General features: G+C 50.9%; 1 protein-coding gene across 1 annotated transcript in view; it reads right to left on the bottom strand.

The window, feature by feature from the left end:
- Positions 1-4,071: 4,071 nt before the first annotated feature.
- The window catches only part of LOC311223524 (E3 ubiquitin-protein ligase HACE1-like), a 74,913-nt gene continuing 61,004 nt past the window's right edge, over positions 4,072-17,980 (bottom strand). The window contains exons 17-20 of the mRNA XM_084308305.1: positions 14,911-14,970; positions 12,398-12,604; positions 9,451-9,571; positions 4,072-7,019 (exon numbers count right to left, since the gene is read on the bottom strand). Coding sequence (XP_084164431.1) covers positions 6,851-7,019; positions 9,451-9,571; positions 12,398-12,604; positions 14,911-14,970 — 557 coding nt within the window. The 3' untranslated portion in view covers positions 4,072-6,850. The remainder of the gene's footprint in view (positions 7,020-9,450; positions 9,572-12,397; positions 12,605-14,910; positions 14,971-17,980) is intronic.

Raw genomic sequence — 17,980 nt, 5'->3', positions numbered from 1 at the left:
GGAATACATTCCCTGAGGTCCATAGATGTTCCTAGATACCAAGAACATGCAAATTTACCTTGTAGAAGTGGAGCAATCTTCCATTTACGTGGGCATGTACTTTTAGGCAGGGATTTTTCAGAAAATAGGGCCTACATCTTAACAGATCAAGACTCTCATCCACATTCATTAATTTTCTCCCCCCGCTCTCTCTCCCATGATTTCAGAATACCGGAGTTTTGCGGTGGTCTATGCTTCCATATCGACAGCTCTGCGGTGCATCTCATAACCTAAATCTTTCAATTACTTAAAATATAGATGTATAGCCAGCATCGACTAAAGAAATTAGTATGCTTAGATTGAATTGCAAAATCTGTAAAATTGAGTTTCCAATCATGCAGAGGGCCCTCTTTAAATCTAAATCTTGTGAGAGATGTGCTTATCATTTTTAATAACAAGGTTTCGGTTGACTAAGATCAAGCCGACCGATTCATCTGATTAGGATCTGATTGGGACGGGACACTCCCTACATCAATGTCAGATCTAGCGCGATAAGAAAAGAACAATCCAAACTGGGTCAAATTTCATAAATATTTATTACATATCAATGAACAGAACTTTACTACTTTCACAGCAGTGGTCTACAGCACTTGTTTAAAATAATTGCTCAAATAATAATAATAATAATAATAATAATAATAATAATAATAATAATAATAATAATAATAATAATAATAATATAGTTCAGTTTCATTTGAGGCCACATTTGAAACACAACCATTTACAAGTAGTACTTGGCATTAAAAACGATGGCGATACAATGTTTTAAGACACTTGGTGTTTTTTTTGTCATTTTTCTTTCGTTTTGATATCACAGAGAGGTTGAGCAACAGTCTAAACAGTAAATATTGATTCAGATACAAAACCACTGCGAAAATGTCAAGGGGAGGGGGGAAAACGTGAAATAAAAACTCGGGGGGGGGTCGACGACAAATCAAGGAGAGAGAGAGAGCGAGAGAAACGTGAATAACGTTCAAAGTGATAGAAGCAGTATTACAAACTTCAAACTGCCGCGCCTCCCCCTGTAACCTATACTCGTTATAGGAACCAGAATAATAAATAACAAGTAGAATTTATTTTGTAAAAAATATACCCCCCACCCCCTCTTTTTATTTTTTTTTCTCTTTAAACCCTCCGCGTTGTGTGTAATAGTGTTGAAGGGGTTCACATTGAGACAGGCGGAGACAGACGGAGACGGGAGGACGGGCGCGGGAGAGAGGGGGGGGGGGGGGCGCAGCAAGAAGCTCATGCAAAGGTCTGACATCCCGAGAGCCGCCCAGAGTGACGCTCTCTCACCCCAGAGACGCTCTCGCACCCCATAGTGACGCTCTCGCACCCCATAGAGACGCTCTCTTGCCCCAGAGACGCTCTCGCACCCCAGAGTGACGCTCTCGCACCCCAGAGACGCTCTCACACCCCATAGTGACGCTCTCGCACCGCATAGTGACGCTCTCGCACCCCATAGTGACGCTCTCTCACCCCATAGTGACGCTCTCGCACCCCATAGAGACGCTCTCGCACCCCATAGAGACGCTCTCGCTCCCCATAGTGACGCTCTCTCACCCCATAGTGACGCTCTCGCACCCCATAGTGACGCTCTCGCACCCCATAGTGACGCTCTCGCACCCCATAGAGACGCTCTCGCACCCCATAGTGACGCTCTCGCACCCCATAGAGACGCTCTCACACCCCAGAGTGACGCTCTCGCACCCCATAGTGACGCTCTCTCACCCCATAGTGACGCTCTCGCACCCCATAGAGACGCTCTCACACCCCAGAGTGACGCTCTCTCACCCCATAGTGACGCTCTCACACCCCATAGTGACGCTCTCACACCCCATAGTGACGCTCTCGCACCCCATAGTGACGCTCTCACACCCCATAGTGACGCTCTCGCACCCCATAGTGACGCTCTCACACCCCATAGTGACGCTCTCTCACCCCAGAGTGACGCTCTCACACCCCATAGAGACGCTCTCGCACCCCATAGTGACGCTCTCACACCCCAGAGTGACGCTCTCGCACCCCATAGTGACGCTCTCACACCCCATAGAGACGCTCTCTCACCCCATAGTGACGCTCTCACACCCCAGAGAGACGCTCTCGCACCCCATAGTGACGCTCTCTCACCCCATAGTGACGCTCTCACACCCCAGAGAGACGCTCTCGCACCCCATAGTGACGCTCTCACACCCCATAGAGACGCTCTCGCACCCCATAGTGACGCTCTCACACCCCATAGTGACGCTCTCACACCCCATAGAGACGCTCTCGCACCCCATAGTGACGCTCTCGCACCGCATAGTGACGCTCTCGCACCGCATAGTGACGCTCTCACACCCCATAGTGACGCTCTCGCACCCCATAGTGACGCTCTCGCACCCCATAGAGACGCTCTCGCACCCCATAGAGACGCTCTCACACCCCATAGAGACGCTCTCGCACCCCATAGTGACGCTCTCACACCCCATAGAGACGCTCTCACACCCCATAGAGACGCTCTCACACCCCATAGAGACGCTCTCACACCCCATAGTGACGCTCTCACACCCCATAGAGACGCTCTCTCACCCCATAGAGACGCTCTCACACCCCATAGTGACGCTCTCACACCCCATAGTGACGCTCTCTCACCCCATAGTGACGCTCTCACACCCCATAGTGACGCTCTCGCACCCCATAGTGACGCTCTCTCACCCCATAGAGACGCTCTCACACCCCATAGAGACGCTCTCACACCCCATAGTGACGCTCTCTCACCCCATAGTGACGCTCTCTCACCCCAGAGTGACGCTCTCTCACCCCAGAGTGACGCTCTCGCACCCCATAGAGACGCTCTCGCACCCCATAGTGACGCTCTCACACCCCATAGTGACGCTCTCACACCCCATAGTGACGCTCTCACACCCCATAGTGACGCTCTCACACCCCATAGTGACGCTCTCACACCCCATAGTGACGCTCTCTCACCCCATAGAGACGCTCTCACACCCCATAGTGACGCTCTCACACCCCATAGTGACGCTCTCGCACCCCATAGAGACGCTCTCGCACCCCAGAGTGACGCTCTCACACCCCATAGTGACGCTCTCGCACCCCATAGTGACGCTCTCACTCCCCATAGAGACGCTCTCGCACCCCAGAGTGACGCTCTCACACCCCATAGTGATGCTCTCGCACCCCATAGTGACGCTCTCGCACCCCATAGAGACGCTCTCACACCCCATAGTGACGCTCTCGCACCCCATAGTGACGCTCTCACACCCCATAGAGACGCTCTCACACCCCATAGTGACGCTCTCGCACCCCATAGTGACGCTCTCACACCCCATAGTGACGCTCTCACACCCCATAGAGACGCTCTCACACCCCATAGTGACGCTCTCACACCCCAGAGTGACGCTCTCACACCCCAGAGAGACGCTCTCACACCCCAGAGTGACGCTCTCACACCCCAGAGAGACGCTCTCACACCCCAGAGTGACGCTCTCACACCCCATAGAGACGCTCTCACACCCCAGAGTGACGCTCTCGCACCCCAGAGAGACGCTCTCGCACCCCAGAGAGACGCTCTCGCACCCCATAGTGACGCTCTCTCACCCCATAGTGACGCTCTCACACCCCATAGTGACGCTCTCGCACCCCATAGTGACGCTCTCACACCCCATAGTGACGCTCTCTCACCCCAGAGTGACGCTCTCGTACCCCATAGTGACGCTCTCGCACCCCAGAGTGACGCTCTCGCACCCCATAGTGACGCTCTCACACCCCAGCGTGACGCTCTCACACCCCATAGTGACGCTCTCGCACCCCAGAGTGACGCTCTCGCACCCCAGCGTGACGCTCTCACACCCCAGCGTGACGCTCTCACACCCCAGAGTGACGCTCTCGCACCCCATAGAGACGCTCTCGCACCCCATAGTGACGCTCTCACACCCCATAGTGACGCTCTCACACCCCAGAGTGACGCTCTCGCACCCCATAGTGACGCTCTCACACCCCAGAGTGACGCTCTCGCACCCCATAGTGACGCTCTCGCACCCCATAGTGACGCTCTCGCGCCCCAGAGTGACGGTCAAAACCCACCTGCTCTCAGGGGGTCCTCCTCCTGTCAACCCGAGGCTACTGGCCTACAGTCGCAATCTGATCATCTGTAGAGAAGAGTCTATTTTTATGGACAGACCAGTTTTACAAGCAGTCAGTCAAAGATCACTTTCGTTGATACTTGACGGGGGTTGTGTTCTGGCTGGTCCTATATGAGACTCAGAAGGTTACTTGAGATTTGTATTTATATATATATATATTTCTTTTAGATCTTGAGGTGTGGTAACTGGTAATAACACTAGGCTACTATACGTCCTGCTCCTACTGAGCTTCTCCTGAGTCAGACGAGGACTCTGTAGAACCTCTGTCCCCTCGCTGTGCCGTCTCACAAACGCTTTCCTCCGAAGCACCTTTATGCAGCCAAATGGCCGCCATGGTCCGTTCTCGCCCGCCAAAGCAGCCGAGTCTAGCAGTCAGTACTGCATACGCTCCTCTACATTGGAAATTAATCGAATGCAGCCGCAACTGCTAGACTTGGCTGCTTTGGGGGGTTGAGAACAAACCGTTAGCGCCCCTCACCCGCCGCAGAGCTGCGGACCGCTAATCGTACCTCCTCGCGTCCCGACACTGAAAAAAGCTTTACTGATCCCGTCACGTTCCACAACGGCGTCGTTCTTCTCACATTACTGTTCGCGAAGGTCGTCACCTGTATAGCGTAACGGCCCGCGCGACCCCTGTGGTTTCAAAAAGGTACCGTTTGAGCAGGACAGGATACTTGTGGCAAAGGCAAAGTCATGCAGGTTTAAGGTGTGCTCGCTCTTATGGGCAAGGTGTTTAGTGCACGTGGCTTCGTCGAGAGTGTCTCTCCGTTATAAAACTCTACGCTGATTGAATGTGGTTCTGGGTCACCGCGGTGTAAATCAATTTTCGAGCATGGACTACAATCGCAACTGCTACTGTGAAAGGACGCCAGCGCGGCGGCCGCTGGGAAGTGTAGTTTCAGTGGGACGATGCTGCTGGGAAGTGTAGTTTCAGTGGGGCGATGCTGGGGAGTGTAGGTTCAGTGGGACGATGCTGCTGGGAAGTGTAGTTTCAGTGGGACGATGCTGCTGGGAAGTGTAGTTTGAGTGGGGCGATGCTGGGGAGTGTAGTTTCAGTGGGACGATGCTGCTGGGAAGTGTAGTTTCAGTGGGGCGATGCTGGGGAGTGTAGGTTCAGTGGGACGATGCTGGGGAGTGTAGTTTCAGTGGGACGATGCTGCTGGGAAGTGTAGTTTGAGTGGGGCGATGCTGGGGAGTGTAGTTTCAGTGGGGCGATGCTGGGGAGTGTAGTTTCAGTGGGACGATGCTGCTGGGAAGTGTAGTTTCAGTGGGATGATGCTGCTGGGGAATGTAGTTTCAGTGGGATGATGCTGCTGGGGAGTGTAGTTCAGTGGGACGATGCTGCTGGGGAGTGTAGTTTCAGTGGGGCGATGCTGTGGAGTGTAGTTTCAGTGGGGCGATGCTGGGAAGTGTAGTTTCAGTGGGGCGATGCTGGGGAGTGTAGTTTCAGTGGGACGATGCTGGGGAATGTAGTTTCAGTGGGACGATGCTGGGGAGTGTAGTTTCAGTGGGGCGATGCTGGGGAGTGTAGTTTTAGTGGGGCGATGCTGCTGGGGAGTGTAGTTTCAGTGGGGCGATGCTGGGGAGTGTAGTTTTAGTGTGACGATGCTGGGGAGTGTAGTTTCAGTGGGACGATGCTGGGGAGTGTAGTTTCAGTGGGACGATGCTGGGGAGTGTAGTTTCAGTGGGACGATGCTGGGGAGTGTAGTTTCAGTGGGGCGATGCTGCTGGGGAATGTAGTTTTAGTGTGACGATGCTGGGGAGTGTAGTTTCAGTGGGACGATGCTGGGGAGTGTAGTTTCAGTGGGACGATGCTGGGGAGTGTAGTTTCAGTGGGGCGATGCTGCTGGGGAATGTAGTTCTAGTGGGACAATGCTGGGGAATGGCACTTGTGGGAGACTCTCGCCTCCAGCCCTGTCTACCTGTATACTGTGAGTCAGAAGGAAATAATGAGAAGGACTAACGGATGTGGAGAGAGAGAGAGAGCATAAAACATTACACATTTACTAAATATGTGAATAAAATGTTTTTCTTTTATAATATATCTATAAAGGCATACATGTCCGTCGATGTGTATGCATCTTAACGTATAAACAGATGTACACACATACAATATGCATATTATCATACAACAATCGAACGTGGATCGGAAATAATCACACAATATACAACACGTGTTTTTTAAGCCGTAGCAACTTCAAGAGGGCATCGTGATATTTTTTTATTCTTTTCTTTTTCTTTTTTGTTGTTGTCGTGCCTTGGTGGTGCGTAGATTTACATTCAGTTTTGGGTCGGGGATTAAACGGTTCTCTCCGGGCCGCTGTCTCTGAACGCTGAATGAACCCACGCCACCTCACGTGACCTCGCCGCCTCTTTGGGTTTTTTTACTTGCCGCGACGCGGACATCTGACGCGCGGCGGCCGTGGGAACCGCTTTCGAAACAACGAACGAAACGAACAAGCGCGCGTCATTCTCCTCCACTTCTACCGCACCCGCCACGCCCGAGGAGGACGGGACCCAGAACACAGAGATATATGACCGAAAAACAAAAACAAAATGACAATAAAACCGCAACTTTTAAAACCGAAAAACAAAATAATGACAAAACAAATATTTAAAAAGAAGAGGAGAGAGCGGGGCGGAGAAGTGCATGATGGGGATTGTCATCACTTTAGATCCAGGACGTCCTCCTCGAAGGAGGTGGAGAGGGTGAAGGTGCCGGCCAGGGGCGGGCTCTCCTCTCGCAGCACCGTCCTCTCTGGCTCCGCCTCCGAGCTGGGCGAACAAAGCTGCTGCTGCGCGTCGGAGTCCGTGTCGGCCGACTCTGAGCCCAACCTGACGGGACGGAAGAAGGCGCTGTTCGTGAATGAGTCACATGATCTTACGTGACTGTTATCTGTATCTATCATAAGGATGATGATGATGATGATGATGATGATGATGATGATGATGATGATGATGATGTTCTAGCATTGAGAGTCACTGAATATACAGTAAATATTGTGGTGTGTGGCATTTTACATTTAAATTCCATGTGGACAACCTTGCCTCCAAGTAGCCCCTTTCGTGACTGTGATGCACGCCAACAAGGTTTGGCAGAGGGAATACACAGTCACTTGCTCCTCAATGGGAAACCAACCTAGATTTACCATGAAGGACTGGTTCTAACTGAACTGTTCGTTATACAAGTATCACAGATACATTTCAAAGGTACTCACAGTTGCACTGGGGTTTCGAACAGAGAAACGCTAGGGTTTGAAAGCTCGGCGTTGCTAATAAACATTTTAAATAATTTTTATAAACTGGTCAACACTGCTCAAAACTGCGTTATTTCCGTATTTGGCTGCCTGGTGCAGAAAAAAAAGCTGTGTTGACCAGTTTATAAAAATTATATAAAATGTTTATTAGCAACGCCGAGCTTTCAAACCCTAGCGTTTCTCTGTTCGAAACCCTCGTGCAACTGTGAGTACCTTTGAAATGTATCTGTGATACTTGTATAACGAACAGTTCAGTTAGAACCAGTCCTTCATGGTAAATCTAGGTTGGTTTCCCATTGAGGAGCAAGTGACTGTGGATTCACTCGGCCAAACCTTGTTGGCGTGCATCACAGTCACGAAAGGGGCTAGCCTCCAAGTTGCGACAAATTGGCTTCCTATACAGAAACAGAACCAGCTTTCATTTGATTAGTAGGAAGAGAGTTGTCGAAGCAGTTTTCTTATCGGTCCTGGACTATGGTGACGTGATTTATAGACACATGCTGTGGCCTCAAGCATTAAATCCCTGGACTCTGTATATCACTCTGCCCTCAGATTCATCACTAATGATAGATACAACCAGGGACGCGGGAAGTCCGCAGGAAGTGGGGGTGCTGAGATATAGATAGTTTTTGATTAATTTTTTTTTTTTTTATATATAATTTTTTTTTTTAGAAAATATATATATTATATAATTATACTTGTAGTTGTATTGTCTGCGAGACATCGCCACCACGCAACACGTCAAAATGCTCGCTATCTGCAAACAGCTCCACTGTCTGTGTGTATACTCTGCTTTGGTCAAATCACATTCAGCGTGGGTGGGGCCTGAGAGTGCTGGGGCTGACGTTCTGCAGATGGATACTATTGAGTCAGAGGCTAGAGCGATAGTTCAACAGGGTCTGAAACGTGTTATGAGGGGGTGCTGAGATAAGTGATATAATAATAACGTCATAGGTTTACCACTCTGGTAAACCAACACTCTCGTTCACTAGAGGAGACCACGGCCCAACTCCACGCTCTCACGCTCAGCTCTGCGGAGCGTGCGAGACAAACAATGTAACCGTTTTGATGCACACATCACAGCCCAGCTTACCCCACCTGTTGCGCCCTCCCTCCCGGGGGCTCGGATAGTTCTGCTGGCTTGTTCACGCCAGGGAAACCGCAGATATATTCCTTTACTGCGAATTCAGCGTCCCAAAACTATTCCAGGCTGCGTCTATTTTTTTACCAACGGATTTCCAGTTAAGCGTTGACACTCCCAGGCCGCGTCTATTCGAATCCCAACCGGTTCATGCGTCGGCTACACGCTGTTAATAACACTGCATTATCGAGACAGCGCCCCTATGAGGATCTGGCAATGAATTCCAAGAGTAGGGTAAATCTGCAGTGCCTCTCCGCTCTGTGACATTGAGTAGCCTCGGTTACAATGGAATAAAAGCCAAAACAACCTTGCAGTTGCAGTTACACTCCCCGCCAGCAGGGGGTGCTGCAGCCCCTGCCGCACCCCTACTTGCCGCGTCCCTGGATACAACACTCATCACTGTGTCCTGTATGAGAAGGTTGGCTGGTCCTCGCTGATGGAGAGGCGCAACAAACACTGGTATTTGTACATTTTTAAGGCCCTTATTGTTAAGCTACCTCCTTATACTGCATCATTATTGGAATGAAATTTTGCTATCTATGGAACCCGTTCTAGTGACTGGTTAAGGTCCCCTGAGTTTGCTCGGAGTTTAAATAAAGGTTTGAATGATGATGACGACAATGATGATAGTGTTGTTGATATTGACACTGATAATTATGATTGAGCTAATTGATGATTAAGCTATTTTATTTTTCAGCAATGCCCTGGCTGCCACCCACCCACCCACCCACCCACCCACCCACCCACCCACACACACACACACATGGAAGCTTCTCAACAAAACCTTCTTTTACAACCCGTCTTCTACTATTGGCAGCTATAGCAACTGGGGGTGAAAGGCGTGGCTCAGAGGCACGATGGCTGATACCTGTCACTGTTGGTTGACGTCATCGCCCGTGCCTTGGGTTCCTCCTCAGTCGTCTTCTTGCTCATCTTCCTCTGTTTGACCGTCCCACTGTCGGACTTCCCGCTGGGCTGCTCTGTCAAACCTGGCCAGTGAAGCACACAGTAACAGCTCTCATTAGAGACAGTATGACAGAACAGGTGGACACACCAACACACACTTCCCTCGTTAGTGACAGTAAGACAGAACAGGTGGACACACCAACACACACTTCCCTCGTTAGAGACAGTAGGACGGAACAGGTGGACACACCACACACATTTCCCTCGTTAGAGACAGTAGGACGGAACAGGTGGACACACCACACACACACTTCCCTCGTTAGAGACAGTAGGACGGAACAGGTGGACACACCACACACACTTGCCTCGTTAGAGACAGTAGGACGGAACAGGTGGACACACCAACACACACTTCCCTCGTTAGAGACAGTAGGACGGAACAGGTGGACACACCACACACACTTGCCTCGTTAGAGACAGTAAGACAGAACAGGTGGCCACACCACACACACACTTCCCTCGTTAGAGACAGTAAGACAGAACAGGTGGACACACCAACACACACTTCCCTCGTTAGAGACAGTAGGACGGAACAGGTGGACACACCCACACACACTTCCCTCGTTAGAGACAGTAAGACAGAACAGGTGGACACACCAACACACACTTCCCTCGTTAGAGACAGTAGGACAGAACAGGTGGTCACACCACACACACACTTCCCTCGTTAGAGACAGTAGGACGGAACAGGTGGCCACACCACACACACACTTCCCTCGTTAGAGACAGTAGGACAGAACAGGTGGACACACCACACACACACTCCCCTCGTTAGAGACAGTAGGACGGAACAGGTGGACACACCAACACACACACTTCCCTCGTTAGAGACAGTATGACAGAACAGGTGGACACACCACAGACACTTCCCTCGTTAGAGACAGTAGGACAGAACAGGTGGACACACCACACACACTTCCCTCGTTAGAGACAGTAAGACAGAACAGGTGGACACACCACACACACTTCCCTCGTTAGAGACAGTAGGACAGAACAGGTGGACACACCACACACACACTTCCCTCGTTAGAGACAGTGTGACAGAACAGGTGGACACACCAACACACACTTCCCTCGTTAGAGACAGTAGGACAGAACAGGTGGACACACCACACACACACTTCCCTCGTTAGAGACAGTAGGACGGAACAGGTGGCCACACCACACACACACTTCCCTCGTTAGAGACAGTAGGACGGAACAGGTGGCCACACCACACACACACTTCCTTCGTTAGAGACAGTGTGACAGAACAGGTGGCCACACCACACACACTTCCCTCGTTAGAGACAGTAAGACAGAACAGGTGGACACACCAACACACACTTCCCTCGTTAGAGACAGTAGGACAGAACAGGTGGACACACCACACACACTTCCCTCGTTAGAGACAGTATGACAGAACAGGTGGACACACCACACACACTTCCCTCGTTAGAGACAGTAAGACAGAACAGGTGGCCACACCACACATACACTTCCCTCGTTAGTGACAGTAAGACAGAACAGGTGGACACACCACACACACACTTCCCTCGTTAGAGACAGTAAGACAGAACAGGTGGACACACCAACACACTTCCCTCGTTAGAGACAGTAAGACAGAACAGGTGGACACACCACACACACACTTCCCTCGTTAGAGACAGTAAGACAGAACAGGTGGACACACCACACACACACTTCCCTCGTTAGAGACAGTAAGACAGAACAGGTGGACACACCACACACACACTTCCCTCGTTAGAGACAGTAAGACAGAACAGGTGGACACACCAACACACTTCCCTCGTTAGAGACAGTAGGACAGAACAGGTGGACACACCAACACACACTTCCCTCGTTAGAGACAGTAGGACGGAACAGGTGGACACACCAACACACTTCCCTCGTTAGAGACAGTAAGACAGAACAGGTGGACACACCAACACACTTCCCTCGTTAGAGACAGTAAGACAGAACAGGTGGACACACCACACACACTTCCCTCGTTAGAGACAGTAGGACAACAGAACAGGTGGACACACCACACACACACTTGCCTCGTTAGAGACAGTAGGACGGAACAGGTGGACACACCAACACCACACACACTTGCCTCGTTAGAGACAGTAGGACAGAACAGGTGGCCACACCAACACCACACACACTTGCCTCGTTTGCGGCAGGATATTTGAATATGACTAGGGTCCAGATTGAGAACTCATTCACTCAGTTTGGCTCAGACAGTGGGAACGTTTAAGGAGCCCTGGTTTAAGGTAACAGGGAAAGAAGAGACGAGGGAACACTAACAGTAGTAGTGCAACAATGTAGTTGCACTACATTGTTGCACCCCCCCGGAAATGCTATACAGGGCTCTCCCTAAACAATGGTATAGGGGCACAGCGCCACTATGACAACGCGCCAGCGCCACCATGTGGGTATGGTGTTTATTGTTTTCTTTAGCAGTGACAGCTTGGAGCCATCTTATACATTATACACTGTACTTACAAATAATACAAATAACATATTTGTAACTTTTGTTTGCTATTTTATTGAAATGACATTGCAGGAAATGACAGCAAATGGCTTTCTTTATTGCAATTATTTTTTGCCTCCGGACCACCCCCTTGTTGTGATTCAGCAGCACCATCTTGTTTTAGAGACCCTGATGTAAACAAGACAAACGTCTTTCTCAGGTCTGCATCCCCTTAACAATTGTGTGTATTGAGCCGTACTGTATTGTACCCATTCTGCAATCTGTTAAATAAAGTTTTCATTCATTCATTCATTTTGAAAATCCTGGGGAAAGCCCTGCGGTTCATTTTAGGGCATGTGAGGTGTTACGGTGCCGGTGAGGTGGACCTTACCGAGCAGCTCCTTCCTGGTGCGGCTGGCCATCTCCTTGATCTCCATGCGGGACAGGGAGAGGGTGGAGTGCGTGGCGGGGATGAGGGGCGAGGGGGCCACCGTGACGGGGGAGGGCGCCAGCAGCGGGGACTTCAGGGGCCTCTCGATGCTGCGGCCCACCAGGTTGCTCAGCGGGATCTTGAAGACGTGCTTACAGGCCGCCTCGCCTGCGGGACACGAGACGAGGAGGAGGAGGAGGAGGAGGAGGAGGAGAAAAACACAACGCAGAGCGGGAGGCAGAGATGAGAGGACGATAATAACGGGACGACGGAGGGCGAGGCGAGGAGGACGAGACACGAGATAAGAATAGGAATGGACGAGTGGGGGGGGGGGGGGTATTAGACAGAGAGGAAGGCAAGGCAGTTTTGTGAGAGATTCATCAAAACACAACACGGCCGATGTTATGAATATTGCACTTTGAAACATCGCTTTTGCCGAGTTATTTTTGCCAAAACATACAAGCGTATAAACCCCCACGGTCACAAGACACACACTGGGAGTTAGTTTAAGAGTCTGGAGCTACTGTGTGGGACTGGCCGCCACAACAGATTCAGACCCCCGTACTCAAACGGTGACACCCCAATCTAAACTGATTGATGGCTCCACTTAATGAAACACTGTGTGATCTTATTATGAATTAATCATTCCTATACCGTATTGGCCTGGGTGTAATGTGACCACTCAGTTATAGCCATTTATAGCTGACCATGTATTATTCATCATAGACTATCAATAATTAAAGCTCTGTTTGGGGAGAAATTAATTGGTTGCTTGAATCCTTTTTTTTTCGAAACAGCATTGCGTCTCGTCTCGTCTCCCTGCAAGGCGGCACTGTGCCCAGCCTGCAGTGTTTAACTCTGCCACCAGGGAGCAGTGTTGTGACTCGGCGGGCGAGACGCCGCTCCGTCGAGACGGGTTGGGATACTAAACACAGACACACACACACACATCTACGGGATTGAATCAATGTGGAGGCTGCACTGCGCAAAAAAAGGCCCCTCTCTCTCTAAAATGTCAGTGGGTCAGAGGGGGGGAAGACCAGCACCGAGGAAGAGGGAGGGTCACGGCTGTTGTTTTGACAGGTACACCATGTTATAGGCCCTTCCTCCTGAACCGGGTCTGTCACTCACACAGAGATGGCGATAAAACCAAATGTAGTAGAAGAAGAAGAAGCATGCAATGCAATCTGGAATATATAGTCAGTGGGATCGATATATTCCACACATGCGTTTCTGCGACGACGGAGGGAAGTGTCACATTCCAGCTCACCGGCGAAAAACAAAACAATTTAGAGAAGCTGAACGGCAGAGAGACTGGGTGTTCCGCCGAGCACCGATCCATATTCTGTGTAGTAAGTAATGCATGTTGTGTGCTGACTGGCCACAGGTTGGTGGCATGTTGTGTGTGTGTGCGTGTGTGTGTGTGTGTGTGTGTGTGTGTGTGTGTGTATGTGTGTGTGTGCGCGTGTGTGTGTGCGTGTGTGTGTGTGCGCGTGTGTGTGTATGTGTGTGTGTGTGTGTACCAGTGGCTAGCAACCCCATCAGTAAAAGCATCATGTATGTGTGTGTGTGTGTGTGTGTGTGTGTGTGTGTACCAGTGGCTAGCGCCCCCCTCAGTGACAGCATCTTTGTGTGTGCGTGTGTGTGTGTGTGTGTGTGTGTGTGTGTGTGTGTGTGTGTGTGTGTGTGTACGTGTGTGTGTATGTGTGTGTGTACCAGTGGCCAGCAGCCCCATCATCAGTAACAGCATCTTGTCAGATTACTGATGTGATTATATATCAAACGAAACACAAAACCTCCCCAAGGAGCAGAAACGACAGGCGATACAGACAGTTAGAGGGTTTTTTGTCAGAGCCCCTTCCACCCCTTCCACCCCCCCCCCCCCCCCCTATATTTGGACCACCACTTTGGATGGCAGAGAGGGGCACTGACAAAAGTCTCCATGGCGACAGTGCAATCTGTAAATCATGCTGCGGCAGACGTGTCTTCTCCTCCCCCCCTCCCTCCCTCCCTCCCTCTCCCTCCCTCCCTCCCCCTCCCTCGTTCAGTCTCAATCTCTCGCTCGCACACATGCCCCCCCCCATTCTCACGCATACCTCCTCTCTGCATCTCATCCTCTCCCCTGTCATTTTAACGCTCTCTCCATCCAAGCATCTTTTCCCTCTCCCTCACCCCTCCCTCTCTCTCTGTCCCCTGCCCCCCCCCCCCCCCCGCAATCCTTTCTCACCCCCCCCTGCGTTAGTTATATAGACAGGAGGGGGTGTGTGGGGTGGTGTGGGGGTGTGGGGGGTGGGGGGTGGGAAGACATAATGTTCACTTAACATTCTATCAACGTTTGGTCAACATGCCGCGTCGTCGGAACAGGAAGAAGGGTCAGAGACACTCGGCGAGCGGCACGTGCATGTTGTTAGCGTGTTGTTAGCGTGTGAGCATACAGTATGTTATGCATGTTGGACTGTCTGCTACTGTAGTACCTTCAGCATCCTTAGACATGTACAGGGAGAGCTTGGTACCATAGGGGATCCGTATAGAATCTGAACCAAGGGACGAAGAAGAGGATTATACAAAAAGGAAAGTGCGCACACATACACGCACATACACGCATACATACACGCACGCGCACACACACGCAGCTACAGGCTACATATGTGGGGCAAAGCTCCAAGCCTTGACCCGATCGATGGTGGACGAATGAACAGGAAGGAGAAAGAGTAAAAAAGGTAAAAAATGTATCCCACACAGAACCGATTGTCCAAATGAAAGCAGCTTAAAAGAGCAGACAGTGAAACACAGCAGCCACAAACCCCCCGGATCCCTCCACTCTCTCCCGTCAGCCTTAATTAATGGAACCTTGTAAATATCAGGACAGGACAGCCTTGATGGCAGGAGCCAGACACTCGGGAGACCACTGGCAGACTAATATTATGAGATCATTTTATTAGCGGGAAGGCAAAGTTTTTTTTTTTTTTTTTATCTGTGGCTGTTACAGAAATCTCTGTGCGTACGGCGCTACAGATAAAAGTCTGTTAAACAAATGAAGCGACCTAAGCCACCTTCCCCCTCCGTCCGTCCGTCCGCTCATACCGGGGATGACATTCCTGACTGTCGTCAGCGGCCGCACCCTCCCCGCCCTGCGTCATATATGACTCATACATATTATGTCCAGTTTAAGGCGCGGCTGGGTAGCGTATAGAGGTCTAAGCGGCTCGACTACCAGCGCCACAGAGACTCGAGGTTCTCGCTGTTCAGCGGTACCTCCGGCTCGGTCAGTCGACCCTACAAACACAATCGGCAGTGTTTTTGCGCGTTGGAAGCCGGTGGGAGTGTATGAGAGAGTCCTGGTCGTTTGCGACAGTGACTCCTACTGGTCGGGGTCGGGACACCTGTTCAGCGGGAGGAGGGGATCTGGGGGAGATAGCGCAAACCTCTGCGCACGTTACGCTCTCTCCCAGTGAAACTCCTCGCCGTCAGGTGAAAAGAAGCGGCTGGCGACTCCATATGTATCGGAGGAGGAGGCATGTGGTAGTCTACACCCTCCCCAGACCGACAGCAGGGTAGTCTACACCCTCCCCAGACCGACAGCAGGGTAGTCTATACCCTCCCCAGACCGACAGCAGGGTAGTCTATACCCTCCCCAGACCGTCAGAAGGGCAGCACAAGGACCAGGAAGGGAATTGGCAGAACGACTAAATTGGGGGATGGGAGAAAAGATTATATATATTTTTTTATGTGTCCAGTTTTCGACAGCGCTATCAATCTAGAAGGATTGACTGGGGGAGGAAGAGTGGTCCAGTATAGGATGAGGGGGATGATGGGAGAAGACAGGGGGCTGGGGGGAGGGTCCGTTATCGATCCTCATTCATCCGCGAAGGGACACCTTGCCTCTGTGAGGACGTGGGTCATGTCCTCTGAATGGGGAAGATAAATACTCGCCTGGTTCTGTCCCACCATACTGTATAGAGCGCGCAATTCATGTGACATTCTGGTACCGTGCTACTTTACTGCGTTGAATAGATAGGGGAAAAACATTTCAGCACGTTACTGTAATCGCTATTTGTTACAAACGTTTCAGCCTCTGTATATTGAGAAAGGAGGCTTCTTATACGTCAGCGTTGTGATGTTTCCATGACAGCTACGGTACTAATATTCGTAGCCAACTCCCGACCAATCACTGCTCCTAATGCCACACTAGGTGGGCGTGTTCCGGTGATGCATGCAGGTTTTGGAGGGAAGTCTTTTTGGGAACGTGGCCACTGAGTGACACAAGAATGGAGTACATCCAACCAATGAGCTGGTTGTAGGCTAATGGTGTTACTGTATGTACCATCCTACCTTTAATATTATTATTAACGTTATTCTAATTGTGCAGTTACAGAATGTTCAACCACTTCTATCACCTCTAAAGATTCTGGACTTGAATGTGTGGAACAATTTAGACGCCTACACATTCGTCAAATCGCTGCATGCTGAAAATTAATAGGGAAGATTCTTCCGGCAACCATGGCGTGGCGACTGATAAAGTATAGAAAACAGCATCTTGTTTTGGTGTATGGAGACTAGAGGGGGTATGAAGGGTAGAGGGGGTATGAAGACTAGAGGGGGTATGGAGACTAGTGGGGGTATGAAGACTAGAGGGGGTATGGAGGGTAGAGGGGGTATGAAGACTAGAGGGGTATGGAGGGTAGAGGGGGTATGGAGACTAGAGGGGGTATGAAGACTAGAGGGGTATGGAGACTAGAGGGGGTATGGAGACTAGAGGGGGTATGGAGACTAGAGGGGTATGGAGACTAGAGGGGTATGGAGACTAGAGGGGGTATGGAGACTAGAGGGGTATGGAGACTAGAGGGGGTATGGAGACTAGAGGGGTATGGAGACTAGAGGGGGTATGGAGACTAGAGGGGGTATGGAGACTAGAGGGGTATGGAGACTAGAGGGGTATGGAGACTAGAGGGGGTATGGAGGCTAGAGGGGGTATGGAGACTAGAGGGGGTATGGAGACTAGAGGGGGTATGGAGACTAGAGGGGGTATGGAGACTAGAGGGGGTATGGAGACTAGAGGGGGTATGGAGGGTAGAGGGGGTATGGAGACTAGAGGGGGTATGGAGACTAGAGGGGGTATGGAGACTAGAGGGGTATGGAGACTAGAGGGGGTATGGAGGGTAGAGGGGGTATGGAGACTAGAGGGGTATGGAGACTAGAGGGGTATGGAGACTAGAGGGGGTATGGAGACTAGAGGGGTATGGAGACTAGAGGGGGTATGGAGACTAGAGGGGTATGGAGACTAGAGGGGTATGGAGACTAGAGGGGGTATGGAGACTAGAGGGGTATGGAGACTAGAGGGGGTATGGAGACTAGAGGGGTATGGAGACTAGAGGGGTATGGAGACTAGAGGGGGTATGGAGACTAGAGGGGTATGGAGACTAGAGGGGTATGGAGACTAGAGGGGGTATGGAGACTAGAGGGGGTATGGAGACTAGAGGGGGTATGGAGGGTAGAGGGGGTATGGAGACTAGAGGGGGTATGGAGACTAGAGGGGGTATGGAG

The sequence above is a fragment of the Notolepis coatsorum genome (assembly GCF_963971535.1).
Source record: "Notolepis coatsorum genome assembly, chromosome: 2".
NCBI lineage: Eukaryota > Metazoa > Chordata > Actinopteri > Aulopiformes > Paralepididae > Notolepis > Notolepis coatsorum.
This window is presented reverse-complemented; position numbering and strand designations above follow the sequence as displayed.